Source organism: Antennarius striatus, chromosome 16 (assembly GCF_040054535.1).
Source record: "Antennarius striatus isolate MH-2024 chromosome 16, ASM4005453v1, whole genome shotgun sequence".
NCBI classification, from domain to species: domain Eukaryota; kingdom Metazoa; phylum Chordata; class Actinopteri; order Lophiiformes; family Antennariidae; genus Antennarius; species Antennarius striatus.
This window is the reverse complement of record NC_090791.1, coordinates 1046124-1072061: the sequence shown is the minus strand read 5'-3', so window position 1 is coordinate 1072061 and position 25938 is coordinate 1046124. Positions and strand designations below refer to the sequence as shown.

General features: G+C 48.3%; 4 protein-coding genes and 1 long non-coding RNA gene across 7 annotated transcripts; 3 read left to right on the top strand and 2 right to left on the bottom strand.

Annotated features, from left to right (window-relative positions):
- Positions 1-729: 729 nt before the first annotated feature.
- Positions 730-15403, top strand: taok2a (TAO kinase 2a). Of its 2 annotated transcripts, none has more exons than XM_068337546.1 (20): positions 730-1190; positions 4541-4681; positions 6486-6557; positions 6673-6774; positions 6851-6896; positions 6980-7076; positions 7242-7355; positions 7436-7527; positions 7606-7699; positions 8007-8088; positions 8182-8352; positions 8456-8665; positions 8747-8875; positions 9002-9238; positions 9319-9447; positions 9535-9738; positions 10616-10855; positions 10942-11154; positions 11346-11528; positions 11603-15403. In XM_068337546.1, the coding sequence occupies exons 2-20, from the start codon at positions 4550-4552 to the stop codon at positions 12485-12487; spliced, it is 3432 nt and encodes a 1143-aa protein (XP_068193647.1). In that variant the 5' UTR covers positions 730-1190; positions 4541-4549; the 3' UTR covers positions 12488-15403. The 2 variants fall into 2 exon arrangements, with proteins under 2 accessions (XP_068193647.1, XP_068193646.1); XM_068337545.1 differs by having other exon boundaries at positions 10942-11163.
- A 148-nt stretch (positions 15404-15551) lies between these two features.
- Positions 15552-17902, bottom strand: dcp2 (decapping mRNA 2). Its single transcript, XM_068337582.1, has one exon. It carries the CDS (start codon positions 17741-17743, stop codon positions 16661-16663), a length of 1083 nt encoding a protein of 360 aa, XP_068193683.1. The 5' UTR covers positions 17744-17902; the 3' UTR covers positions 15552-16660.
- LOC137610137 (CDP-diacylglycerol--inositol 3-phosphatidyltransferase-like) lies at positions 17873-21150 on the top strand. Of its 2 annotated transcripts, none has more exons than XM_068337611.1 (6): positions 17873-17999; positions 19256-19390; positions 19581-19734; positions 19813-19894; positions 19990-20071; positions 20328-21150. In XM_068337611.1, exons 2-6 carry the CDS (start codon positions 19297-19299, stop codon positions 20459-20461), a joined length of 546 nt encoding a protein of 181 aa, XP_068193712.1. In that variant the 5' UTR covers positions 17873-17999; positions 19256-19296; the 3' UTR covers positions 20462-21150. The 2 variants fall into 2 exon arrangements, with proteins under 2 accessions (XP_068193712.1, XP_068193711.1); XM_068337610.1 differs by lacking the exon at positions 17873-17999 and adding an exon at positions 18522-18705.
- Positions 21151-21463: 313 nt separating this feature from the next.
- LOC137610138 (CDP-diacylglycerol--inositol 3-phosphatidyltransferase-like) lies at positions 21464-24183 on the top strand. The gene is made up of 6 exons (XM_068337612.1): positions 21464-21521; positions 22978-23112; positions 23183-23336; positions 23416-23497; positions 23617-23698; positions 24025-24183. Exons 1-6 carry the CDS (start codon positions 21479-21481, stop codon positions 24156-24158), a joined length of 630 nt encoding a protein of 209 aa, XP_068193713.1. The 5' UTR covers positions 21464-21478; the 3' UTR covers positions 24159-24183.
- Positions 24184-24534: 351 nt separating this feature from the next.
- On the bottom strand, positions 24535-25930 carry LOC137610146 (uncharacterized). Its single transcript, XR_011038428.1, has 2 exons — positions 25794-25930; positions 24535-25404 (listed from the first exon to the last, which is right to left on the bottom strand). It is a non-coding gene; the product is annotated as an uncharacterized lncRNA (long non-coding RNA).
- Positions 25931-25938: the final 8 nt, after the last annotated feature.

Genomic DNA, 25938 nt, shown 5'->3' with positions numbered 1-25938 from the left:
AGATTGCTGATATCACTAAAAAAGCATGTCAGCTGAAGCATTCTGATAAAGATATTACAACCATTGGATGAATGTTTTTGCAGGTGTGTAAACACAGACAGTGAGTCTGTGTCTGGGTTGTGGGGTGATTTTGGGGTCATTGTCTTGCTGCAAACAATGAAGATCATGTTTCATTACAACATGTCAGCATTATTGTATATAATAATATATATCATATACATATATAATATGTATATATACACTCACCGGCCACTTTATAGTGTATATGCTTATAGTATATGAAAAATATGTGGTTATAATGGGAGTCAATTGGACCATATTTGACATTCTCAGGTATTGTGTGTAGACAGTGAAAATCTGTTATTCTATACACTTCCAATGACAGGCACTAAGGATTTTAGAAAATAAAGATGAAAGAAAATTACTGGTAAAATTTCATATATTTAGCCTTTTAATTGACTGATTTATTGGGAGAGAAACACATAAAAACAACAAAAATGTCCCTTTTGGGCCCAAACAGTGCCCAAGGGTTAACATCAATTTTTTTTATAAATTGTGAGAAAGCTAAATTGGGTCTTTGAAAACTTGTTATTAAACGAAGCCTTCCAGCATTTGTGCTACATAATAAAAAAAAAAAGTAGGTCGATTTATTTATATCCTTTTATTTGAGAAACCTCACAGGAAATGGAAGAGATCCTCTTCCGGTCGCCGCTCCGGTCCCGCCCCGTCAGTCTGTGCCATCTTGTCTTTAGCAAGAACAAAAACGGTTCCAGAAACCAGTGCTACCTCAGGATGGGGCGCGGATGTGGGTCTGAATTTTAAGGGTTTATTTCACTAAAGGTGAGGAGCGACGGAGCAATATGCGTGGAAGTGGGTCACCGCGGAGAACGTCAGCCACACCCCGCTCGATAGCTCACGTTAACGCTGTCTTGTAACCTACCGAAGCTAAGCTAGGCGGTTAGCCGCGGCTAGCAGCCCAGGAACGGAAGGGACAAGTTTCGAGTCGAGCCCTTTTTTTTTCTCTCTCACTGCTGCTGGAAAATCAGGAGGGACGTCCGTGGAAATGGGCCACACGACCTGTTAACCATCCGCCGAGAGACCGAGGAGACCCGGGCTATGCGGATAGCGGCTCGCTAGCTCCGCTGCTCACCGTTATTTTTCGTTCCGGAGCGGAACCACAATAAGCCGCGGTGAGTAACGCTGTGCTGGTTAGCAGGGTGCTAGCTAACGCTAGCTGCTCCAGAGGCTTTCAAATTTAAACCAAACAAGGTTTTATAGGTTAAGATATTATTTTCAAAATTAATTTGTTAGGTTTTATTTGTTTAACCTGGGGATTCTTTTATCTGCATTTGATCAGTCAACTTTAACACTAATATTCATACTTCCTACGCAGTTTGGTGAAAATACAAAAAACAAAACTCTTTTTTTTTGACAGGTTTCCGATCTTGATTTATCAATATCCTTTATTATCACAGTGATTATATCTGGGGATCGATCGGCTAACCCCATCGCTATCCACCTTAGCTGTGTCTCCTTCAACCTTCACCAGCATCTGCTTGTTCACAGATTAATCAGTGAATTTTTTGCTGCATTCTATGAATTGGATCTTATGTTTTTAACCCACAACAGGCTTATTTTTCGTCTCCATCCCGGGTTGACATGATGTTACAGGCCGGCCAAGCCATTCAGTTTAACGGACAGTCTGGTGATGTGTTGATCAGGGTTGTATGGAGGTCATCTATGACTGTAGTGACCTAGAAAACGTTGATATTGCAGTTTAAGGTTACGATTAAAGTAGATGTAAGTTTAGATTAAAAGAAATAAGCAGCGTTGTTTCCCCATTAAAACTTAGGACTGATTTAGTTCTATTGTAATATCTTCCTTTGAGAGATTTATTATAGGACTGAGTTGGCAGTCTGTATCCTTGTGTAGTTAGAGATAGTGAATATATAGAGATAGTGAATATGTTGGTAGAAGGATGCTGAGTTTTGAACTGCCAGACAGGAGGCCTAGAGGAAGACCAAAGAGGAGGTTTATGGATGTAGTGAAAGAGGACATGAAGGTAGTTGGTGTGAGAGAAGAGGATGCAGAAGACAGGGTTAGATGGAGGCAACTGATTCGCTGTGGTGACCCCTGAAGGGAAAAGCCCAAAGGAGAAGAAGAAGATCCTTGTGTAGTTATTATGTATTTACTGTTATAAGTGATGTCCATGTATTGATGAAAAGTTTGGACCACTTCCGGTGAAAAGGGCTGAAACCTAATTGTTCAGGTTCATTGTCAGTCAACCACTGATGTGAATTTTTGTGGGAACATTTTAGGAGATCCTGGTAACTGACGCAGATGGTGAGAGGTAGTTACACACAAATTCACTTCCTATGTTCTGTGGTCTGCGTCTAAATCAAGCCTCGGTTGAACCATGTGATCTCAGTCATCTGGCACCACTGACGCACCAAATTTCACATCTACAAACAATTGGCCAGAATTTTGTTACTGTTTCCTTGTCTTGTTTTTTGGTGTCCGATGCAGGATTCAAATATAACTTGTGAATGTTCCTCCTCGTGAACGTTGTGTTTTGTTGTTGTGTGTTTGAGTCTTTGACAACAACCCTGTTCTTTGGAAAATGACCAAAATAGATGCCACAAGACAGTCAGTGCATTTCAGCTGCGTAAGGACTGTTCAGTCGTGGTCTGGTTCACCTCCGCCTACACGAGCTGCAGGAGGTCATAGGTTGACCTCAAAAAGTGGTGTTGCTTTGATGAATCTTAGGGATCGTCCTGGACGTGACGCCAGCGTCTCTTCTCAACAGTGAGATTAAAGAAAGCTCACTTCATTAAAGTAGAACCTAATCCAAATTAAAACATTCAGGCGTGATCCAGATCATCCACACACTGATGGAGGCTGGATCTGTTGCCACAGTAACGGGGGGGCAGGGGGTAAAGATGTGACCCTGACCCACATGTTAGCTGACATAATTCAATCCTTCAATGGGTTTACGTGTCTCTGAAAGCTTTGTTTTTATCTCAACCAAAATCCCGTCCCAGATCCACCGTTATGGAGCGTCTGATTTTATTATCAGGATTCCAAATGGTAGAAGTGAACTGGTGTCGTTGGTGATCCAGTTAGTGTGAACAGTTCTGTTCTTACAGGACTTCTTGGTTTGGAATTTGACTTTGAGAACTTGGGGACCCCTGGGGGGGGTCTTGGTTTTGTTTACACAGCCTTCTAGATGTTTGATAAGACGTTACATTCTCTATCAGATATAAAGATGCGTGTGTGTATCTGTGTGTGTGTGTGTGTGTGTGTGTGTGTGTGTGTGTGTGTGTGTGTGTGTGTGTGTGTGTGAGTGAGTGAGTGAGTAGAAAGACCTGAAACTGTTCTGGATTCCTCTGGAAGCTGAAGCAGAAAGGCAGAAACGGGTCGTGTTTCAGTGACGTGCTGCTCAGCGTCACGTGAGGAGCCACACATTATATGGAATAGTTGGAAAATGGTTCACTGAGATAGGAAGATGCGCTGGTTTGTGGGTCGGGGGGGTGGGGTGGGTCTTCTAGCACAGATGAGTTTGTTCCTTTATTCCTGCTCTCTGTCGGGACCCGAGGCGGCGTCTTCACGCATTCACCCGATCAGAGGTTCTGTTCGCTCCTCCAGCCTCCAGCTGACACTCCAGGATGAGGAGCTCCATTAACCCCACGATAAAAGGACCTATTTGTCAGGAAGCTGTGCTCCGTGTGTGGGGGGTGAAGTCAGATGATCAGGCTTCAGATGGTGGTGTCTCCACGTGTGCGTTTGATATGTCAGTCTCTGCCGCTCTCTGGTCTTCATGTACTCGATGTGAGCGTCGCGTTTGGACGTTCTGGGTCTTCCAGACAGAACCCACTCTTTATAACTAAAGGGAACGCAGGAAATACTGAACACTGGATGTTTTGTTGTATATTTAATGGAGAAACGTCAGAGTCCCATCATGTCAACGACAGAACTCCAAACCGGTGGTTTTGCGTCGCGTCCCGAACATCGGAATCAGTCTCTCGTGGTCGTCCTGTGACATCACAGGAGGGAGGAGACGTTCGCCGCCCGTTCTGAACATCAGCGAGGCTCAGAAACGGGGCTGATTCCGGTGCACATGAGGACTTTTTGAAAAATGGGTCACCTAACAAGAAGAGGTTTAGCAGCGTGATCCCCACATCCACCGGATGCTGTTCAGCTCGGCTGGAAACGGACGCGTCTCATCCCTTAGCCAAATGTAACCGGATGATAATTCCTCCAGTGGATGTGGAAGATGCTCCGACACCTCCGGTGATGCGTTTCCTCTCAGTTCGTCAGCTCCAAATGAATATTTGATGTTTGTCAGGAAGGTGCGAGCGGCTGATAAGAGAAATAAATCTTCCTCCTTCAGGTGTGATGATGCTGTTTGACCGGCTGTCAGAAAGAGATCAAATTCAGCCGCCGGGCTTCACGGTTTATGTCTTACCCACAAACAAATGTGGATCAGCTGATTGAATCGTGTTTCTCCTTGACCTTTGACCTCTTCTCTCTGACCTTCCAGGCCCTGGCCATGCCCTCGAGCGCGCGGGCGGGGAATCTGAAGGACCCGGAGGTGGCGGATCTCTTCTGCAAAGACGACCCGGAGAAGCTGTTCGCCGACCTGCGAGAGATCGGCCACGGCAGCTTCGGCGCCGTTTACTTTGTGAGTAGGACGACTTCCTGTGGCGTTCAGCCTCTCCTCGTCCAACGGGTCGGTCGTACGAGGCAGAGATGTTTTCATCGTCTGTGTGTGTGTGTGTGTGTGTGTGTGTGTGTGTGTGTGTGGGATTATCCATCAAGTAAAGACAAACGTCACGTGACGCTGAGGAGCGTGGCTCGGGGGAAAATCCATCACGCTGGGGTTTTTTTTGATCTGGATAAGAATCAAGAGCCAGTAATGGAGGTGTGGGGGTGAAATGAGGCCATGTGCTGATCCAGATCCTCATGAGGGAGGGGCTGAAGTTGATCCTCAGACAAACGTCACGACTTCAGAATCACAGAAACCCAGCGACGCGTCGCTGAGACAGTTCAGAATCTCCAGCGTTCTGAAGCTCGATCCAGAAGAACAGAATCGGCTTCAGACGTGATGTGAATCTGGATCAGAAAACAGAATTCTGTTTCAGTGCAGAGGAATTTGGTTTGAGAGTCTGAAACTAAAAGAAGCCAAATTTATCTTCACGTTTTACAAAATTCGATGTTGCAAAGTCTTGATGTTGCAGAGTGTCGATGGTTTTGTCTTGAAGCGATCGATTTTCATCGCCGTCGATCTGTTCACCACTGGATGTCACCCCTGACCCAGCTGTTGACCCCACTGAGCTCATAAATGGGAGTGCTGCGGCCCCACAATGCAACAGGGCAGCTGAGATGCGTCGTGTTTTATTCCTGATAGCATTCATGTTCTGTTTTTAACTGTTTGCGTTTTCTACCTGATCGGTGCGCACGGCACAAACGGAGCAACACAACAAATAAAGTAAAAACGCTGAGTTTATGTATAGAATAAATAAACAGAACAAAACGATGTAATAGTGTCTTCACACGCGGTGAAATGTCAGCTGTGTTCTACGGGAAGACGGATTTTCGTTTCCGAGGCTTGTGTAACCACACCGGTTCATCTGGGCTCAGGCTACATCCTGGAATAAAACAGTGAAGTACGAATCGACGCCTGTGTCTTCATGTTGTCCTCAAACTGTGGGAGCGGTGTGTGTGTGTGTGTGTGTGTGTGTGTGAGACACTGGCTTCACCTTGTGTTCTGGCGGCTTTGCGGTAGACTCCCACCTCCACATGTTCCCTCTGAACGTCTGCGCTTCACAGCCATCGGGGATGTGATCCAAAAATAGACCGTCGGCGTAACGAGAGCGCCGCTGCTTCTTGCCGCATCGCTGCTCCGAGCGGCGGAGCGGCAGCGACCTCAAACCACCGCTCACCGCATCACGTCAGGTCTCAAACTGAAGTAGTTGATCAATATTTATTTGTGATCAATATTTCAAGCCACTGGCGTGAGAATCAATCAGACGCTGCTTCATTTAAGATGGCTTGAATGTCGTGGTTACGTTAAGCTGGCCCAGCCAATCAAACAGATCAGTCCGGAACCAACGATCAGTATTAACTCATCGGCCGCCAGTGCTTCGTGCCGATCGATCGCCTTCGGTGGACGTTTATCTGTGTATTCTGTCTCTTCTTGACCAATCCCATAATGTTTTGCTCCCGTGTTCGCTCGCGGGTGACCTCTGACATAAATAAACTTTAGCTACCACAACTTCTCCATCTTCTGGATCCATAACCGGACCAGTCGTCATGACGATAAATTCCATCATTAGAAGCCTGATTTTCAATGAGCCTGTTGGAAAACGTCACTGACGTCTAGAGATTCATGAACGGTGTAAAACACAGCAAACAGAACACACACACACACTGGTTCGAGTGTGTGTTCAGTCGTATGACGGTTGTTGTTGTTGTCGTGTCAACAGGCCAGAGATGTCCGCAGCAATGAGGTGGTGGCCATCAAGAAGATGTCGTACAGCGGGAAGCAGACCAACGAGGTGACCAACGTTTCCTCAGTGCTTCTGTGTTCTCCCGTCCGTCGACGACGCCGTTCTTTCCTGTTAAATCTGCTTTTCTTCCTCCGGTGACGACGTTGGTTTTGTCTTTGAGCAGAAATGGCAGGATATCATCAAAGAGGTGAAGTTCCTGCAGAAGCTCCGTCACCCCAACACCATCGAGTACCGGGGGTGTTACCTGAAGGAGCACACGGCGTGGGTAGGTGTCGTCGGAAGGATCGACGTGTTTGAGTGCGTCTGTCACGTTTGTTGATGATGATGTTGTTTGTCCTCAGCTGGTGATGGAGTACTGCCTCGGCTCCGCCTCCGACCTCCTCGAAGGTTCGACGCGTCTTCTCTCCTCGTGACACGACGATTCTTTTTCCTCCCTTCCCATTTCTGACGCTTTCTCTCTACCCTCGCAGTCCACAAAAAACCACTCCAGGAAATCGAAATTGCTGCCATTACCCATGGTGCACTGCAGGGATTAGCGTATCTCCACTCCCACAATATGATCCACAGGTAAACGCTTTTCGCTCCATTGATGGAGACACGGGTCCAGCTGACGCCAGTGGCCGATCCGCTGTGTTGTCCATCCTGCATCACGTTTATTTTACCTTCTGCAGTTTCGGAACTTTTTTAATTGATTCCATCCTTGACCTTTGACCTCTGCCGATCCTCCCTCAGAGACGTGAAAGCCGGGAACATCCTGCTGACGGAGCCCGGACAGGTCAAACTGGGCGACTTCGGCTCCGCTTCCATCGTGGCTCCGGCCAACTCCTTCGTGGGCACGCCTTACTGGTGAGATGGAAACCCTTAGCCACGCCCACTCGGCCACACCTCTTTATATGTAACTCCTCCCCCTGCTGATCTTTCCTCAGGATGGCCCCGGAGGTGATCCTCGCCATGGACGAGGGGCAGTACGACGGCAAGGTGGACGTCTGGTCGCTGGGCATCACCTGCATAGAGCTGGGTAGGAGCCGCCGTTTGGCCCCCGGGGGTCCGAACGCGAGCGTCGAACTGACGGCGTGTCGCTGTTTTCTTTCCACAGCGGAGAGGAAGCCCCCCCTGTTCAACATGAACGCTATGAGTGCCTTATATCACATCGCCCAGAACGAAAGCCCCGTCCTGCAGTCCAACCACTGGTGAGGAAGTCTGGTCAACGATTCACCGACACCCCCCCCCCCCCCTCAGTGATGGGGTTCCCAAAGGTTTAGCTGAACCTGAACTCAGTAGAACCTCCAGATACGATCCATAGCTCCGCCCACATTTTAGTTCAACATACGAGCAAAAAATCTGACGTACGAGTCGTGTTCAAGACCGGGTCTACTTTACCAGGTCGTATCCTGCCCCCGCCCAACTCGTGTTAGCTTTTTGTTGCTATTGTGGAGTTTTAACTGCACAGAGGTTCTATTTTTTCATGGCGTGAACTAGAATCTGGTTCCTCCTCAGGTCCGACTCCTTCCGTAACTTTGTGGACTCCTGCCTCCAGAAGATTCCCCCGGACCGGCCCACCTCCGACGTGCTGCTGAACGTAAGGAGCCTCCCCGCCGCTGCGGTCTCTGGGTATCCCCCTCGCTAAACGTTAAAGCGTTGTCGCGCTCACCGCCCGTTTCCTGCCTCGCAGCATCGCTTCCTGTGCCGCGAGCGTCCGCTGACGGTCATCATGGACCTGATCGCACGAACCAAGGACGCCGTGCGGGAGCTGGACAACCTGCAGTACCGCAAGATGAAGAAGATCCTCTTCCAGGAGACACAGCAGAACGGCCCCGTGTCCGAGGCGGGGGAGGACGAGGAGGTGAGGAATGAGGGGTGCAGCGGTTGGTTACGTTAGGATGTGGTCGTTGTCTCTGTGGGCGTCGCCCGGAGCTGAGTCGGACGTCGTGTTCTGGTTTGTCCAGGAGGTGGAGCCGTACCTGCTGAGGACCGGCACCGTCAACAGCATGGAGAGCTCCCAGTCCGTCCCCAGCATGTCCATCTCCGCCAGCTCCCAGAGCAGCTCCGTCAACAGCCTGGCCGACGCCTCCGACGACAGCGGCGGCGAGATGGCCATGATGCAGGAGGGCGAGCACACCGTCACCTCCAACAGCTCCATCATCCACCGGCCGCCGGTAACCAGCGCCGCCCGTTCCAACGAGGCGTTAAAAACCTGCTGGCTGTTCTAACGAGGCATCTGCCCCCCCTCCCCACAGGGTCCGGATAACATCTACGACGACCCCTACCAGCCGGAGATGGACCAGCCCCAGGCGCCCTCGGCTGGACGCCGCCGGGCGTACTACCGCAACCGTGACCACTTCGCCACCATCAGGACCGCCTCGCTGGTGGGTCGAGCGGCATTGATCCCAGATTTACAGCCAGGTTGAGTCATCCCGGGTTGACTGATCCTGGATTGACTAATCCTGGATTGACTGATCCCGGATTGATCTCTGCTGCTCCTCCGCCTCCAGGTGACCCGTCAGATCCAGGAGCACGAGCAGGGCTCGGCGCTGCGCGAGCAGATGTCCGGCTACAAGCGCATGAGGCGGCAGCACCAGAAGCAGCTGATGGGGCTGGAGAACAAGCTGAAGGCGGAGATGGACGAGCACCAGCTGAAGCTGGACAAGGAGCTGGAGAACCAGAGGAACACCTTCTCCACCGAGGCCGACAAGCTGGTCAAGAAGCACCAGGCCATCCTGGAGAAAGAGGCGAGCCCCCTTCTCCGCCGCCGGGATGAACCCCCCTACCCTCAGCATCAGCACTGACCTGCTTTCTGCTTCTCCTGCAGACCAAAGCGGCTCTGGCAGAAGAGAAGAAGTTCCAGCAGCACATCCTGGGCCAGCAGAAGAAGGAGCTGACCGGCCTGCTGGACTCGCAGAAGCGTCAGTACCGCCAGCGCAAGGAGCAGCTGAAGGAGGTGACGCCCGCAGGCGAAGACAGCACTGTTCCTGACACCCGATCGGGTTCCATTCCTTTTTTCTTTCTCCTCTCCTTCACCAAACAGGAGCTGAACGAGAACCAGTCGACTCCGAAGCGCGAGAAGCAGGAGTGGCTGATCCGGCAGAAGGAGTGTCTGCAGCAGCTGCAGGCGGAGGAGGAGGCCGGCCTGCTGCGGCGCCAGCGCCAGTACTACGAGCTGCAGTGTCGCCAGTACAAGAGGAAGATGCTGCTGGCGCGCCACAACCTGGAGCAGGACCTGCTCAGAGAGGTGGGGGGCAGGGGGTGTGGGTGGGGTGGGATAGCACCGCCACAAACTGTAGATCGTCGACGGATCAGATCAAACGTAGCATTAGCTTTAGCTTGAAGGTGTCTGCTAACTAAAAATGAAGACGAGCGTTCATTCAGACATCAATGAAACGTTTGTAGCAACAAATATTTGTTTGTCTGTGTGTCATGAAGAGATAACAGCTGAGTAACATAAGGAAGATGTGGAAAATAAATAGTGATCCCTCGTTCCTCGCAGTTAATGCGTTCCAGGAACAACCCGCAAGAATTGAAATTCCGCGATAGAGCGACAAACTATTTTATTATTTACGGTAATTGAAACATTTCTGAACCCCCCCCCCCCCAATTTTGATATTAAACCACCTTCTATCTGTGTTACCTTTTCACACACTCTCAGACTGTTTAAAGCACTTTTGTAGAAGTTGGAGGAGGAAATGTGAGTTGGAACGCAGCGCACACATGGACGCTGTCAGCCAATAGCATGCGAGTACGGTGTCACGTGACTACCAACTAAAATCTGTGATGAGGTGAAGCCGTTCATCGTAAAGCGCGAATAACTGAGGGATTACTGTAATTCAGGATTATATTTTTTGGTTTTTCTTTCCTTAATTTGTCTTAGGTATCAAACACAGCAGCAACAAGGATTATTATTATTATTATTATTATTATTATTATTATTATTATTATCGTTACAGTAAAAACATGAAACATTTATGCTAAGGGCAGCTAACGGGTCAAATCTTCATCGCGAATGTTAACGTTTACGGCTTTATGAGTAAATTAGCTCTATGTTGATGCTAATATTAGCAGCTAACTAGCCGCTTAGCTTTTGAGACACCTCCGTCTCTCTGCTGCGCCAGGACCTGAACAAGAAGCAGACCCAGAAGGACCTGGAGTGCGCCATGCTGCTGCGGCACCACGAGTCCACGCAGGAGCTGGAGTTCCGTCAGCTGGGCTCGGTGCAGCGGACGCGGGCCGAGCTGATCCGAACGCAGCACCAGACCGAGCTCACCAACCAGATGGAGTACAACAAGCGCCGCGAGCAGGAGCTGCGCCAGAAACACACCATGGAGGTGCGGCAGCAGCCCAAGAGCCTGAAGGTAGGAGGAGGAGGAGCGGCCAATCAGGATGATCGATCGGGTCAAGGTCAGGAAGTAAAACGCCGTCGGGTTCTTTTTGTTTTCAGTCCAAAGAGCTGCAGATCAAGCGTCAGTTCCAGGAGACCTGTAAGATCCAGACGCGTCAGTACAAAGCACTGAGGAACCACCTGCTGGAGAGTACTCCGAAGTCCGACCACAAGGCGGTCCTCAAACGCGTCAAGGAGGAGCAAACACGTAAGCTGGCCATCCTGGCCGAGCAGTACGACCACTCCATCAACGACATGCTGTCCACACAGGCTGTGAGTAAGGCAAGGACCCCCCCGCGCACCACACACACACACACACACACACACACACACACACTGCGGACACATCAAACACCATTAAAGGAACAGTTCACACAAATCAATCCCCGCGCCTCCAAACTCCAGGCATAAACCGACTTATCAAGTAAAAATCCTCCATGTTCTGGTTGTGCCCCCCCCCCCAGCTGCGGCTGGACGAGACCCAGGAGGCGGAGTACCAGGTGCTGCGGATGCAGCTGCAGCAGGAGCTGGAGCTGCTGAACGCCTACCAGAGCAAGATCAAGATCCACACCGACTCGCAGCACGAGCGCGAGGGGAAGGAGCTGGAGCAGCGCGTGTCCATCCGCCGCGCGCTGCTGGAGCAGCGGGTAGGCCCCGCCTCCCCACACAGGTCAGTGAGCCGAGCGCTGGTTGGCGGCTAACGCCCGTGTCGTCCCGTCAGATCGAGGAGGAGACGCTGTCGCTGCAGAACGAGCGCTCGGAGCGGATCCGGAGCCTCCTGGAGCGCCAGGCGCACGAGATCGAGGCGTTCGACTCGGAGAGCATGAGGCTGGGCTTCAGCAACATGGCGCTGAGCGGGATCCCCGCCGAGGCCTTCAGCCAGGGCTACCCGGCCCCCAGCCCCTCCTCGGGCCCCGGCGGCTGGCCGTCGCGGCCCGTCCCCCGCTCGGGGAGCCACTGGAGCCACGGCGTCCAGAACTCCGTCTCCACGCCGTCGTGGCGCAGCCAGAACCACGGCGGGGGCGGCGGGGGCTTCAGCCGCGCCGAGTCCGTCTCGTCCTCGCACGGCCTCGGCCGCGACGGGGAGCCGCACAAGAGCGGCCGGGGCCCCCCCACCTCGTCCTCGTCCCACTACCACCAGCAGCACTACCTCCCCCCCCACTACCAGCACCACCAGAGCACGCCGCAGCTCTACCGCGACGGCGGCGAGCGCAACGGCCGGGAGCGAGAGCGGGCGCGGGAGTGGGCGGCGGGAGGCGGGGGGCACTACCCCCACCACGCCCAGGCCCACCACCACCACCACCACTTCTCCTCCCACAGCTCCTCCCAGTCCTTGGCTCTGCTGCCCCCCCCGCCGCCGCCGCCCCCCATCTCCCTCTCCTCCTCGCCGCCGTCCTCCGCTTCCTCGTCGTCGTCGTCGCAGGGGGGCTACGGGGGCGGGGGCCTGAGCGTGAGGGGCCCCGGCATGATGGCGCTCAGGAACAGCCCCCAGCCCCTGAGGAGGACGGCCTCGGGGGGGCCGGGCGGCGGCAGCGAGGGGGGGCTCAGCAGGAGCACGTCGGTCACCTCCCACATCTCCAACGGCTCCCACCTGTCCTACTCCTGAGAGCCAATGGGAGACGGCGTGAGGGAGGGGGCGGGGCGTTGCTAGGATACGAGAGAAAAGGAAATCCAAGAAATTCCCGTTTTGAAATTTTAACGTCTCCAGACGTGTCGGCGAGCGGGAAGCTCCGCCCCCGGCGCCACGAGGCCTTCAGGCGTTTGAAAACGAAGGTTTAATTAGATTTGTTTTGTGTTTTTAGCTTGAGCGTCGCCGTGGAAACGTCCACACGGCCAGCGGTGCTTTCAATTCCTCCGTGTAAATAACGTAAACTATCTTTGTGTGAATTGTTTCACCGACGCGGCGTCGAGCAGGAAACACGTGGGTTTTATTAGACTGGACACACACTGCCATCTGCCCCCCCCCCCATCCAATTTGAAGACTGAGGTTCGGGGTTGAGCTGGAGTCAGGAGACGATAGCGTTTTATTTTCAGGTCTGTTGGGGGGGTCAACAGGTTTATGCAAAAGTTTAGGTCAAACCGACTGAATCGAGGAAAACAACAAGTAAACAACAACAAACATGTTAGAAACCTGGAACACTCTTGAAGTAAGTGTTGGACTTTCCGAAGAACACTTGAACGCACCACACAGGCAGCTCTTTAGTGTCCGAAACAATTTCCTCCTTTTAAAAATAATTTTTTTAATTCACCTTCAGTTTTTTTTTTTTACGTCACCTGACTCCAGTTAAACCGGCGCTTCCCAAAGTGTACTGCTCCTTTATGTGTGTGTGTGTGTGTGTGTGTGTGTGTGTGTGTGTGTGTGTGTGTGTGTGTGTGTGTGTGTGTGTGTGTGTGTGTGTGTGTGTGTGTGTGTGTGTGTGTCAGTCAGTCTGGCCTCCTCTGTAGATAAGATGTGACCTTATAGACACCAGGTGCATGATGGGACTCGTGTACATTGGCGTGGATGAGATGCACAAACCTATTTATAGACGTTTCTACCTGTCGCAGGTAAACTGAAGATTGTTCTGTCCAAACACTCGGACTGCGTCGCGCTGACGGTGTAAATAAAGCACTAACGGAGACGGACTTACAGTAACAATAACAATTATTTTGTCACGTGAGTTAAGCCCATTTGTAATAGATTACAAATAGACGCTATCATTATTATTATTACCTCTACTGCAGTGGGAATATTTATGTTGTTTGCTTCTTTTTTAAGATGTAATTGCCAATTTTGACCACTAGGTGGGGAGTAAACGTTACTGTGAGAGCTGTAAAACATTTATGAAACATTTTTAGTTTTTAGGAACGAGAGGACTTCCTTTCCCAGAATTCCTATGAGGGTCTCAGGGGGAGGAGTTGACAGCCATAGGCGGGGCTGCGCTCTGTTGTTTTTTTATTATTATTATTTTGAGCCAGTATTATAAAGCGTAGCGTCCGCTGACGAATTAGAGAAACAATTTTTCACTTGGTGCCATGTTGTTGTTTTAAAAAAAAAAAAATCATTTTATGTTTTGCACTCATGCAGAAAACGTCCCGAAAACACTGAAACCTGCAAAGTACGGAGGCCAAAGGTGCCACTATTAATATTTTAAATGAAACAAATAGTCACATGAATAAAAAGTATAAAATATCTAGCAATAGGTGAAATAATCAAAGGAATTGTTAACACCAAACATAATTAAAAACATTTTGTTCACATTTTACACAAGTTATTCATGTGACTGTTTATCTTATAATTATTTATGGTATTATATTACTCCACTCTTTCATTTCAAGCAAACGCCTCATTTCGTTTTGCACAGTCCGAATGGGTAGAAAGAAATCATCCGGTCAGTAGGTCACGTGACCTCGGTGTGACCCGATGCTGCCTCATGTCTACCTCATTTGCACTGATAGTAAAAAAGAATGTTTGGGTGAGAAAGACTTGGGGTAAACTTGCGGTTTCTTTTCCTGTATTAATGCAAATGAGAGGCGTTGACTGAACGGAGGAAATCTCGGCGTCGGAGTCGAGAACATTTCTCCATCTCCGCCGAGTCGGTCGAAACTCGGAGACACTGGAGATGTTTAGGATGAAAACGAGTCGCTCTGGAGGAAACTGTTGGACTCTGCAGGTTCTTCAAAAAAAAAAAACTGAAAACGTTCAAGATTGTGAGATTTCATTTTGCCAACGCTGGTTTTTTTGTTTGTTGCCTGATCATTCCTCTCATTTCTGCTGATGATGATGATGGAGGAGAATCATCCTGTTTCCAGTGTTCAGTTAAAGCCACACGAGATGTTCAGGGACATCAGGATGTCTGTGTTTTCATGTCCAATTTTAAGGAACATTTTGAGAAATTTGCCCCTTTTTAGGGAAACGCTCATCTGCAGCTTCCGTTTGGCTGAAAATTCATTTGAACAAATTTCCTTTATTGGAAAAACATTTGATTTGATTCGGGTCATTTTTCAAACAATTGTTTGTTTACAGAATATTTTAATTTGGGACCAAATTAAGTTTTGTAAATTTTATCCAGAATTCTATTCGCTGATGACATAACTGTTGATTTTAGAGCTAAAAATGTTCAGTTGTCTTCTATGGTGCATTCTGAAATTTCCACTGGAACATTTCATCTTTCATAACATTCAAACATGAAAGCTGTTGAGGCGCTCCTTTGAAGTATTAACACTCTTTGTTTCGCAAAGTTCACAAAATGCAGTTTTATTTTTTTGTTGGTTTTTGAATAAGGGTCCATATTTTTCCTGGTTCCATTAAAATGTTTCTGATGGGTCAATGTTTTCACTGCGACCTCTGGGGGCAGGAGGTCTCACCACCCCCACCCCCAGGTGGTCCTGCTGATGGGTAGCGAACTGATGGTGGGGGTGAGGATGAAGAGCAGGAGTTAAACTTTCAGGTTCAATGTCAAATGTTTGAAGAGTTCCGGATGACTTGTACAGAAATGTAACGGGATAATTTTCTGAAAAATAAAAACAAACTTCTCGAGTATTTTTGTGATTTCCCTCTGCGGTCCAGGTCGGTTTGCTAAAGACAGATTTTGTTTTTAGCAAATTCGATGAGAAAAATAATATTTGATTTCATTATTTTACAATTTCTTATACTTAAAATGTTCCTTTGTTTTCTCTCCTGGAGGAATTGTGCTTATAATGAGAGAAGATGCAAAATATGTTGGTAATACAGGAAAGAAAAAAACTTGGATCAATCACAATCAAATTCGACACCAGTGATCGATGAGTCAGTTTTTGTATCTCTTGGTGTCGATAAAAAACATGTTGAAACTTCATCTTTTCTGTAGTTTATTTACTGTAAAACGCTTTTAAAACACTGATTAAAAACCATTAAATATTTCTAAAAAAACAACTGATAGAGGGCCTTTGCGTTGGTTGTCATGGCAACCACATCACAAAGGGTGGAAACGGGCAAGACAGCTGTACGGTTGCAACTTTTTGAGTTTTAATCCTTAAATGGAACTGGTCCGATGTGTCCCTGAATGCACCACCACAAATTTACATAACTTCTGAAATTGACAGGATGTTTGTTAATCAATTGCGAAACATCTTCTATCTCTGCAGTCGCATGAGCTTAATTTACAGCAGGAGGAAATTATATTCACAGCCTTTAATTTCAAATATTGGATTTGACATCTTGGCTTTTTTTTTTTAATTGATGTTCCATAATCTGACACAAAGGCAATTTTAAATTCAAACATGTTGCAGAATTATTCAGCAGTTTGGTAATCCGAATTTTCATGGCTTTTTAAAATTATTTCTAAGCATGTTAATTTGAGTATTTAGTTTAAATCACTTCAATGCGGGATTAGCGTGTCATTAAATTCTACAGTCGTGGGTAAAAACTTGGGTACTTTCCATAATAAAGATAACAGCTAATAATTAATTTTAGGGTCCATATTCACAGGGGATGAAGCAATAATCCACGCTTGATTAATTTTTTTTATCTTAAAACCCAGATTTACGATCAATTTGACACCCGGGCTGTTTTTTTTATTCCATTACCACCGACCTAAAAGTCTCTTTCTATTCTTTGGACAAACACGTGACATTCCTCCCAACGTAGTAAAAAAATTCACATTATAAAGACACTTGGTTGAAACATTCATTCAAGAAAACGAACGGGCTTCCGTGAAGGTGACGTGATGTGTTCACGAACCACGGACAAATGAGTTGTAAACGCTCCAGAAACGGAAAGCAGGTGAAACACCTGCTCGTTTGGTGACGTCACGCGGCTTCAGAAGTCGAAACACTTCATGATGGCGTCTCTGTCGAACCGGAAGCTGAGGAAGGCTTTGGATGACAGGTGGGGGTCGGTCCCGTGGGGGGACGCGTCCCGTTCCGAGCTGTCCTGCAGCCGCCTGGCTTGAGCCCGCCTGTCGTCTCTGGGCCTCACCTGCCCGGTGACGTCACAGGGGCCTTTCCTCACGTGAGGCGAGTCCTGGCTCTTCTTCTGCTGCCGGTGTTTGTCTCCATCCGCGGCGGAGGGGGCGACGCGCCGGGGCTTCGACCGAACGCTGTCCGACACTTTACCGGACGCGGCGCCCGAATCCTCGTCGCTGTCCGTCGAGTCGCCCCTGGAGCGGTGGATCCAGTCCCGCAGCGGCCGGATGAACGGGATCGCCATGAAGAAGCGGTTGGGGGCGAGTCCCAGCTTGGACTTGGGGGTCATGTCGTTCCGGTGGCAGGGCAGCTTCTCCACGGGGAACCACTCGATGTTCCGGATCTCCTTCCTGGTCTTGGGGTTGAAGCGGGTGTCCTTCGACACCCCCGGGATGATGTAGAGCCGCACCAGCTGGTCGGTGATCTTCTGCTCGATGAACGCGTCTTTACAGATGCGGTTCTTGATGTCGAAGCCCGTCTCCTCCAGAACCTCCCGCACCGCGCAGTCGTGGGGGGCCTCGTCCTCGTTCACCTTCCCCTTGGGGAAGCCCCAGCCGGACTTGGCGAGGTATCCCTGGACCAGCAGCACGCTCTCCAGCGCCTCGTCCAGGATGATGGCTCCGTACGTCGGGACCCCCATCTTGTACTCCTTCCACTGCTCCAGGACCTTCTGCACGTCCTCCCCGTTGGGCAGCAGGAACGGGCAGTGATGGAACACCGCCTTGGCGAAGTCCCGGATCCCGCAGTGCGGAGCCCCGGGGGTGTTGGGCATGCAGAAGTCCAGGTAGAACCAGTGGGCCAGCTCGATCTGGAAGCACACCCGGATGGCGTTGTCGCGCTCCTCGCTGGGGATGTGGAGGATGAAGCGGCTGCACAGGTCGTCCAGCACCGCGGACGGGATGTCCACGCGCTTCGGTTCCGTGTTGGCGGAGAACATCGCGGCGGAGGGAGAAACTAGGACCGCATTTCAAACTCAGCGGCGAGTGACGCTAACGGGACACAACAAGCTAGCGGCGGTGACGAGGCTCGTCTTCTTCCGGGTGACACGCGCGGCCGGCCAGTCAGGGGGCCCGAATGGGGAGGCGCGTGCGCAGTAGCAGCCGCCGTTCTCAAAATAGAAGACCCGAGGGAGGATCCGGTGCTGGGACTTTCAAAATAAAAGCCTAAATCGAGCGCATTTGAATAATAATAGAGTGAGTATCCCAAACTTTAAATATTACTGTGTTTTAGCAATAATGGAAGTAAATTGCACGAATTTTCAATCCGTCTGACATTAAGAACTTAACATTTAATCATCAGCAACAAATAAAATCTGGTAAGAATGGTATGTTTTGATGGCACAGAGCAATTGTAAAGGATTTTTACAGGGTGTGTGTGTGTGTGTGTGTGTGTGTGTGTGTGTGTGTGTGTGTGTGTGTGTGTGTGTGCCTGTGTAATATGCATTTGTGTGGGGAAAAAAAACAATTAAGAAAATTTATACGGTAAATCTTTATACTGACGCTCAGCCAATCACTGTCCAGTTCTACAACTGTTATTAGATTATCAGCTTGTTTTTACATCCTTTTCAGATGTGCAGAACCTCTAACATGTGAATTGTTCAAAAGTAATGGATTTATTTATTTTTCCAAATCAGAGCTACATAGTCTTAATCGAAATGAAATTTTTATTCTGAAAATAACTTTACAGGAAGTACTCCTTGTTGTCCCCCGGAAACAGGAAACAAGCAAAGTTGTGAGGAGGTCGTTTCCGTCAGAATTTCATTGTTGTTGATTGTTTTTCTCACCCTAACCCTGAAATTTGGACGTCGAGAAGTAAAAAACAAACAAAACGACGCGTTTCTTCCAAAAACGTCAAAAATGGCGCAAGAAAACATTTTCCTCTTCGTTCCCAATTTAATCGGTGGGTTTTTACTGCTGCTAACATGTAGCTCAGCTAGCTCGTCGTTATGCTAACATCAGAGACACAGGAGGGATCCTTCAATCTGTGGACACGTTTGTTTGGTTTTTATTTGTTCAGATGAACGATTTATTTATTTTTATTTATTTTGAACGAGGATTCCGTCTGAAAGCCTTTAAAGCAGCAGCAGTCAACAAATGTGAACGTTTGCTGTTTATGATTCATCTAAAATATCCTGTTTGCAGCATGAAGGTCAAAACAAAAGTTGTTTTTTTTAAAAAGTGTTTTTGTAGAGATATTAATGCAAAGCAATGGGGGGGGCAAATGATGAAGAGGATGGGCTGCACATCATAAAAACTGTAATCAAGAAAAAAACTTGTGGATTGTTTGAAAATCACAAAAAGAAACAGCTTCAGCTTGAAACCAGATTAACGTTAACTAGTTAACACTGATTATATTCAGTATTTTGAGTCATGTTCTTACACCTGAACGGGTCATGCTGACCTATCGTGACCCCGCTGACCCTCCCCCTCCCTGTTTGTTCCACCTGCAGGTTACGCCCGGATCGTTCTGGGGCTCCTGTCCTTCTACCTGATGCCCGTCTCTCCGTGGCCCGCTGTCTGCTGCTACCTGATCAGCGCTCTGCTGGACGCCTTCGACGGACACGCCGCCCGGGCGCTGAATCAGTGTAGGCACCGGGAGGGGATCACCTGACCCTAGAGGCCCCGCCTCCATCGCTTTTATTGTTTCTGCTTGAATTCTCTGACTGTTACACTGTCAGCATTTTCCTTCATTAACAGAAGCTTAAACCTCGGTGATGTTGTTGTTGTGTTTGTTGTTGTTGTGTTTGTTGTTGTTTACCGTCTGCTTCCTCTCAGCCACTAAATTCGGGGCGATGATGGACATGCTGACGGATCGCTGCGCCACCATGTGTCTGCTGGTCAACCTGTCGCTCCTCTACCCGTCTTACACCTTCCTGTTCCAGCTCAGCATGTGTCTGGACATCTCCAGCCACTGGCTACACCTTCACAGGTACGCCAGCTGTCCCACAATGTTCAACCCCCCCCTGATGGAACTCTTGTTTCGCTGAGTGTCAACTCTGTTCCTCAGTTCCACCATCAAGGGATCCGCCAGCCACAAGACCATCGACCTCTCTGGGAACCCCGTCCTCCGGGTCTACTACACCAACAAGGTGGGGGGGCGTTCACACACACAGACACCCAGCTTCATCCATCTTAAATGATCAATTGATTGATTGATTGATTGGATGCTGTTTGCTTCCTGTAGATGGTGCTGTTCGTCATGTGTGCTGGAAACGAGCTCTTCTTCTGTCTGCTCTACCTCCTCCATCACCAGCAGGAACCTGCTGGTAGGACTTCCTGCTCCTCCTCTGATCAACATCCTGTCGTAACAACTGTATGCTAGCTAATGTTCGCCTCAAGGGCTTAGCGGCGTGATCAGCTGATCTGGGATGTCTCTGATTGGCTTGTGAAGAACTGATGACATCAGTTCTTCACAAGTCCATCGTCAGATCGTGGATCACATGTTCCTCCTTCTGAAGTTCTGACGTGTGTGTGTGTGTGTGTGTGTGTGTGTGTGTGTGTGTGTGTGTGTGTGTGTTGCAGACTGGTTCTACTGGCTGCTGGCTCTCTGTGGGATCATCTGCGTCCTGAAGTCCATCATCAGTCTCGTCCATCTTGTCACCGCCTCCCAGAACATGGCGGCCCTCGACGCCGCCGAGAGAGAGAAGAGCCAATGAGGGGGGATCAGGGGGGCAGAGCCACAGAGTCAAAGGTGTTCGCGTGAAGGTGACGGGAGGCTGTCACGGGTGGAGTTCTTGAAACGGAGCGTCTGCTGGAGGTGGAAACCAAATCCCTGTCGACTTGTTTTACATCCACCTTCAGTGTTCAATCATTATAGTTTAGATTTAAAAATATTAAAATGAAGCTACACCCCTGAAATCCAGAAGCCAAAATTTATATGTTTACTATGAGAAATAAATATTTGAATTAAATTATGAAGCTCTTGGATCCACTCAGGGTTCGTTCTGGCGTCAGTCCTGTGGGTTTGCTGTTTTTATTTTATATTTTCATTAAGATTTCTGCTTGTATTCTGATTTATTGTAATTCTTTGACTGTTTTATGCTGGGTGTTTTTTTTAATATTTGTGGTTGAAGCGAAGGTTTTGTGTGTTTGCATAGAAATGAAAGGGAAGCACAGCGGGTCTTAATCTAAACTGTGGTTTAATTCACATACTTGCTGCTGACTGTAATCCCGTGTTTAATTTGAACATAGAAGGATTCTGTGTTTCATGGTTTCCTAGAATGTAGGGTCATAAAGTAGAAATGTCCAAACAAAGACAGGTTTGTGTTCAAACTGTCGGAGTTAATATATATTTGATGGGATTTTTGTGAGAATAAATATATACGAATTAAAGATGAAAAACAAATTTGGGTTTTTTTCTCTACAGTTTCTGCTGAATAATGTCTTAAAATACACATTTTCCTTTATGTGTGTGTGTGTGTGTGTGTGTGTGTGTGTGTGTGTGTGTGTGTGTGTGTGTGTGTGTGTGTGTGTGTGTGTGTGTCGTCTTCCTCCTCTTCCTCCTGGAGAATCTGTTGTGACCCGGTTTAGTTGAGAACACGCCGTACCAGCAGGAGGGCGGGGTCACAAACGGGGTTGCGTCTCAACAGGTAAATGACTCCCGGGACCAAGTTGAACCCAACAGCCCCCCCCCCCCCCCCCCCCCGGTGTTCCCGACAGAATCGGACAGAGCCATGGCTCAGGAGAACGTTTTCCTCTTCGCCCCGAACTTAATCGGTGAGTTTTGAAAAGTTTCTGGGATGCATGGAAAAGTATGGAATTCCGTCTGGATCGTCCTCTTCCTCAAACGTCGTTGGGTTCTTCATAATTCTTTATTTTATATACTTTTGTGATCCCCTACGGAAGCGTAGAGCTGCCACACCAAGAAAATAAAAACCGGGACGTATCACGTTATTTCGTGATAGTATCTCGGAATTTCGTGATAGTATCTCGGAATTTCGTGATACGTATCTCGGAATTTCGTGATACGTATCTCGGAATTTCGTGATAAAATGTTATGTTGACCCGCGACCTGCGTTTGCGGATTAAGCGGTTTAGAAGATGAATGAATGAATGAATGAATGAATGAATGAATGACTGACTGAATGAATGAATGAATGAATGAATGTTATGTTGACATGATGGAGCTTGTATCCATGCAGCCGGCCGTGTCCCTCCAGCTCATCAATGAGGAACGACCCTCAAGAGGGTCCGACTCGTTTTTCCTCCGGTATAGCCCCATGTTTTTCAAGTGTCGTCTTAGGGTACGCATCTTTATATAAATGTCATCCACGGAACCCAATAACTGTAAAATCTCACCATGTCTCAAGCCAAGCATGAAATATAATTCAATGGCATCATGTAAAGGAGCCATGATTTACTGATGGCCAGCAGACAGTAAATGAAACCACTTTAAAAAGTCCTATCACGTTATTTCGTGATACGCATCACAAAATAACGAGATACGTATCACAAAATAACGAGATACGTATCACAAAATAACGAGATACGTATCACAAAATAACGTGATACTATCACAAAATAACGTGATACTATCACAAAATAACGTGATACGTCCCGGTTTTTATTTTCTTTGTGTGGTAGCTCTACGCTGCCGTAATCCCCAAAGGGCAATTAGAAAATATAATTTTAAAAATTTGAATTTGACTTCATAATTAAAAAATGTGGCCAATATTATCAATACTATCGATTAATGATGGCTTTGGCTATTGGTGGTGTTTGTCCTTAATTAACCTGCTAACCTGATTAACCTGCTTTTAGTTTTAGTTTTTTAGTACAGTATTTTCCGCACTATAAGACGCACTGGAGTGTAAGGTGTGCCTTCAATGAATGGCCCGTTTTAAAACTTTTTCATACATAAAGCGCACTGTGGGTTTTTTGAGAAAATCAAATGCTTTTGGGTGTGCATTGTACGTCGTGCGGAAAAGGGCGCCTGAACTGTCCCTCTGTCGCCCCCCTGTGGTGATGGTGCGTTACTACCGCTGCTTTCATCCGCCCGATAATAAAATAATAAAATAAACGGAGGATTGTTATGTGAAAATGTTCTTAATTATTGGATTTGAAGGTATTGTGTATGTATTTATGAAATAAACGAATGAAATGGATTTCCGTTGCGCTGCATTCAGACAGGAAGTAGTTCAGAGTTGACCCCCCTGGTTGGGTCCACCTGCAGGTTACATCCGGGTCATTCTGGGGCTCCTGTCCTTCTACCTAATGCCCAGCTCTCCGTGGCCCGCCGTCTCCTGCTACCTGCTCAGTTTCCTGCTGGACGAGGTTGACGGTTCCGTTGCCCGGGCGATGGATCAATGTAGGTACCAGGAAGGCCTCGCCTTACCTGAGGACGGATCCAGGTGTTCATCCCGTCTGCTTCCTGTCAGGCTCCAGGTTCGGGGCGATGTTGGACATGCTGACGGATCGCTGCGCCACCATGTGTCTGCTGGTCAACCTGTCGCTCCTCTACCCGTCTTACACCTTCCTGTTCCAGCTCAGCATGTGTCTGGACATCTCCGGCCACTGGCTATACATGCACAGGTACGCCAGCTGTCCCACAACGTTCAACCCCCCCCCAATGGAACTTCCTGTTTCACTGAGTGTCAACTCTGTTCCTCAGTTCCTCCATCAAGGGATCCACCAGCCACAAGACCATCGACCTCTCTGGGAACCCCGTCCTCCGGGTCTACTACACCAGCTGGGTGGGGGGGCGTTCACACACACACACACACACACACACACACACACACACACACACACACACACACACACCGTCCCATTTGGTTGATTGATTGATCTGATACTGTTTAATGTCTCGCAGACTTTCTTGTGTGTGATGTGCTACGGCAACGAGCTCTTCTTCTGTCTGCTCTACCTCCTCCATCACCTCCAGGAACCTGCTGGTAGGACTTCCTGCTCCTCCTCTGACTCTGAAACAAAAGATTATTAACTTTGTCCAGAGCAGGAACGTCACATGGAGATTTCAGATTTCTTCTTCTAAGGGAGTCCTGGTCAACATCTTAGCTCAAACTGCAAGAGATTTGAATCTAAACACATTTTACTGTGGTCTCAAGATCATTAGAACCAGACAACAGATTGTGGATCAAGGGTTACTCATCATTAACTTCTAATGTGTGAGTGTATGTGTTTGTGTATGTGTGTGTGTGTGTGTGTGTGTGTGTGTGTGTGTGTGTGTGTGTGTGTGTATGTGTGTGTGTGTGTGTTGCAGCCTGGTTCTACTGGCTGCTGGCTCTCTGTGGGATCATCTGCCTGCTCAAGACCTTCATCAACCTCATGCATCTCGTCACTGCCGCCCAGGACATAGCAGCCCTCGACGCCGCCGACAGAGAGAAGAGACAGTGAGACGTTTGGGACCCAATAAAATAGTCATCAGGATTGAGTCACTATTCCATTAGAAAAGAAATCATGCAATGTTGAAGTAAATAAAATTTAAATAAGATTTAAATAATTTCAAATTTAAATAAATTTTTTTTTTAAATTCTTGATCGTCCTCATATTTTAATGAGGTCCACTATGACTCAAATATGTGTTAATGTTCTTGTTTAAAAGGGTCAATAACATACAGATGACACAAAATAATCAGTTAAACGTGTTTAAGATGTTTATTTACCTCAAACAATGACGTCATGTTTGTAATACATAAAGAGGATACACAGACGAGGAAGCCAAAGTTATGGGTATACAAAGTGTTAAACAGAGGGGGAATCTATTTTCAATAATAATTACACTTTGGAAGCTGAAAGATGTCAGTAGTCGGGTCATGTTTATGTTTGATCTGATTTTGGCCCTAAACAAACAAAAAAACAGGATTTTACTTTCCAGTCATCGGCTGCAGTTCACCTAGAGGGCGCTCAAGAGCGAGTCCTCAAGGATGGAAAACAGCTAAAATAACGACCTGAACACAATATTTAAAAAGTTCACTTTATGGTCATTTATGGGTTCCTCTTTCACCCAGCGTGACTGACGGCACTCCTTAAATATTTAACGTGGATTTTCATTTATTACCCTCAAAATATTTAATCCTGCTTTCGCTCTTTGCTGCAGAAACATTTCTCAGTCTCCGGACTAAGAAAGTCTCCCTCCTCGAACCAGGATGCATATTTTAAAAATAAATTCTTGCCGAATTACTTAGTGACTCCTGATGAATGGATCAGAAGCGGTTCCTCCGGTTGTTGTTTTTTCTTTTTTGAACCCAGTCCACGTGAAGGTGTAATTGTAGGTTTTGTGAACGGGGTTCGGCGGCAGCTGATTGGCTCTCCCGTCTCTTAAAGCTCCATCCAGCTGTTTGCACTTGCGCGCGCGCGCGTCGTTACCTTTAAGATGCTCGAGCCCTGATTCCGCTGAACCCGACACCATTTTATCTGAGTTCGAGTCCGGCCCGGGCGGGTCCGACGCTCGGCCTGCCCTCCAGCGCTGCTGCTGCCGGTTCCCCCCCGGAGGAGAAGCGGCTCCACTGACGGTCCGGCCCGGTTCGACGCGTTTCATTATCTGTCGGCCTACCGTGAAGCGGCGGCGGCGGCGGGGGCGAGAGGGACGCACCGAGGCGAGACGGGGTCCGTGAGGAGGGTGCATGCTCCAAATACTTTCCCTTTAAAGCAGAGAGGGGCAGAGGGGGCGAAGAGGAGTTTAAAAAAAGAAAAGGAAGAAAGACCGAGAGGGAGGGAGGGCGAGAAATCGAAAAAAAGAGAAAGATGTCATCCTGTCGATTGAAACACCGAGGCGGAGCTACGGGCCGCGGCCGGGCAGGAGTGCTCTAGTTCGGGGACGCCTTGTATGCAACGCCGAGGCTTGGGGATCCGACGCTGCGGCCTTTTCGGGGATATCTTTAATGAATGACTCCTGGCTGTGATTAGCGCGGCTCCACCGACTCATGTATAAAATAATCTATATTCTGCATGCATTTCAACAAATTTTATTACAGTAGACATAAGCAAATGTTATTAAAATGCACCATTAAAGCAAGCATGAGATACGAACCATTTTGTCGCATTTGCAGAGATGACCTCCCCCGTCTGGTCTGAGGTCTCCCCGTTAGCTCAGGATCCTTAGCGGGGTTTGAAGAGACGTGTCGTGTTTTTTCCACGAACCCCCCCATCCCCACCCCAACACCCCCCACGGACCG

Coding starts and splice junctions, on each gene's coding strand:
- LOC137610138 (XM_068337612.1), top strand. CDS start 21,479: ATGGCTCAGGAGAACGTTTTCCTCTTCGCCCCGAACTTAATCG. Junction 21,522..22,977: donor CTTCGCCCCGAACTTAATCG/GTGAGTTTTGAA, acceptor GTCCACCTGCAG/GTTACATCCGGGTCATTCTG. Junction 23,113..23,182: donor TGCCCGGGCGATGGATCAAT/GTAGGTACCAGG, acceptor GCTTCCTGTCAG/GCTCCAGGTTCGGGGCGATG.
- LOC137610137 (XM_068337610.1), top strand. CDS start 18,663: ATGGCGCAAGAAAACATTTTCCTCTTCGTTCCCAATTTAATCG. Junction 18,706..19,255: donor CTTCGTTCCCAATTTAATCG/GTGGGTTTTTAC, acceptor TTCCACCTGCAG/GTTACGCCCGGATCGTTCTG. Junction 20,072..20,327: donor TCACCAGCAGGAACCTGCTG/GTAGGACTTCCT, acceptor TGTGTGTTGCAG/ACTGGTTCTACTGGCTGCTG.
- taok2a (XM_068337545.1), top strand. CDS start 4,550: ATGCCCTCGAGCGCGCGGGCGGGGAATCTGAAGGACCCGGAGGTGGCG. Junction 6,897..6,979: donor CGCCTCCGACCTCCTCGAAG/GTTCGACGCGTC, acceptor CTACCCTCGCAG/TCCACAAAAAACCACTCCAG. Junction 7,700..8,006: donor GTCCTGCAGTCCAACCACTG/GTGAGGAAGTCT, acceptor GTTCCTCCTCAG/GTCCGACTCCTTCCGTAACT.
- dcp2 (XM_068337582.1), bottom strand. CDS start 17,743: ATGTTCTCCGCCAACACGGAACCGAAGCGCGTGGACATCCCGTCCGCG.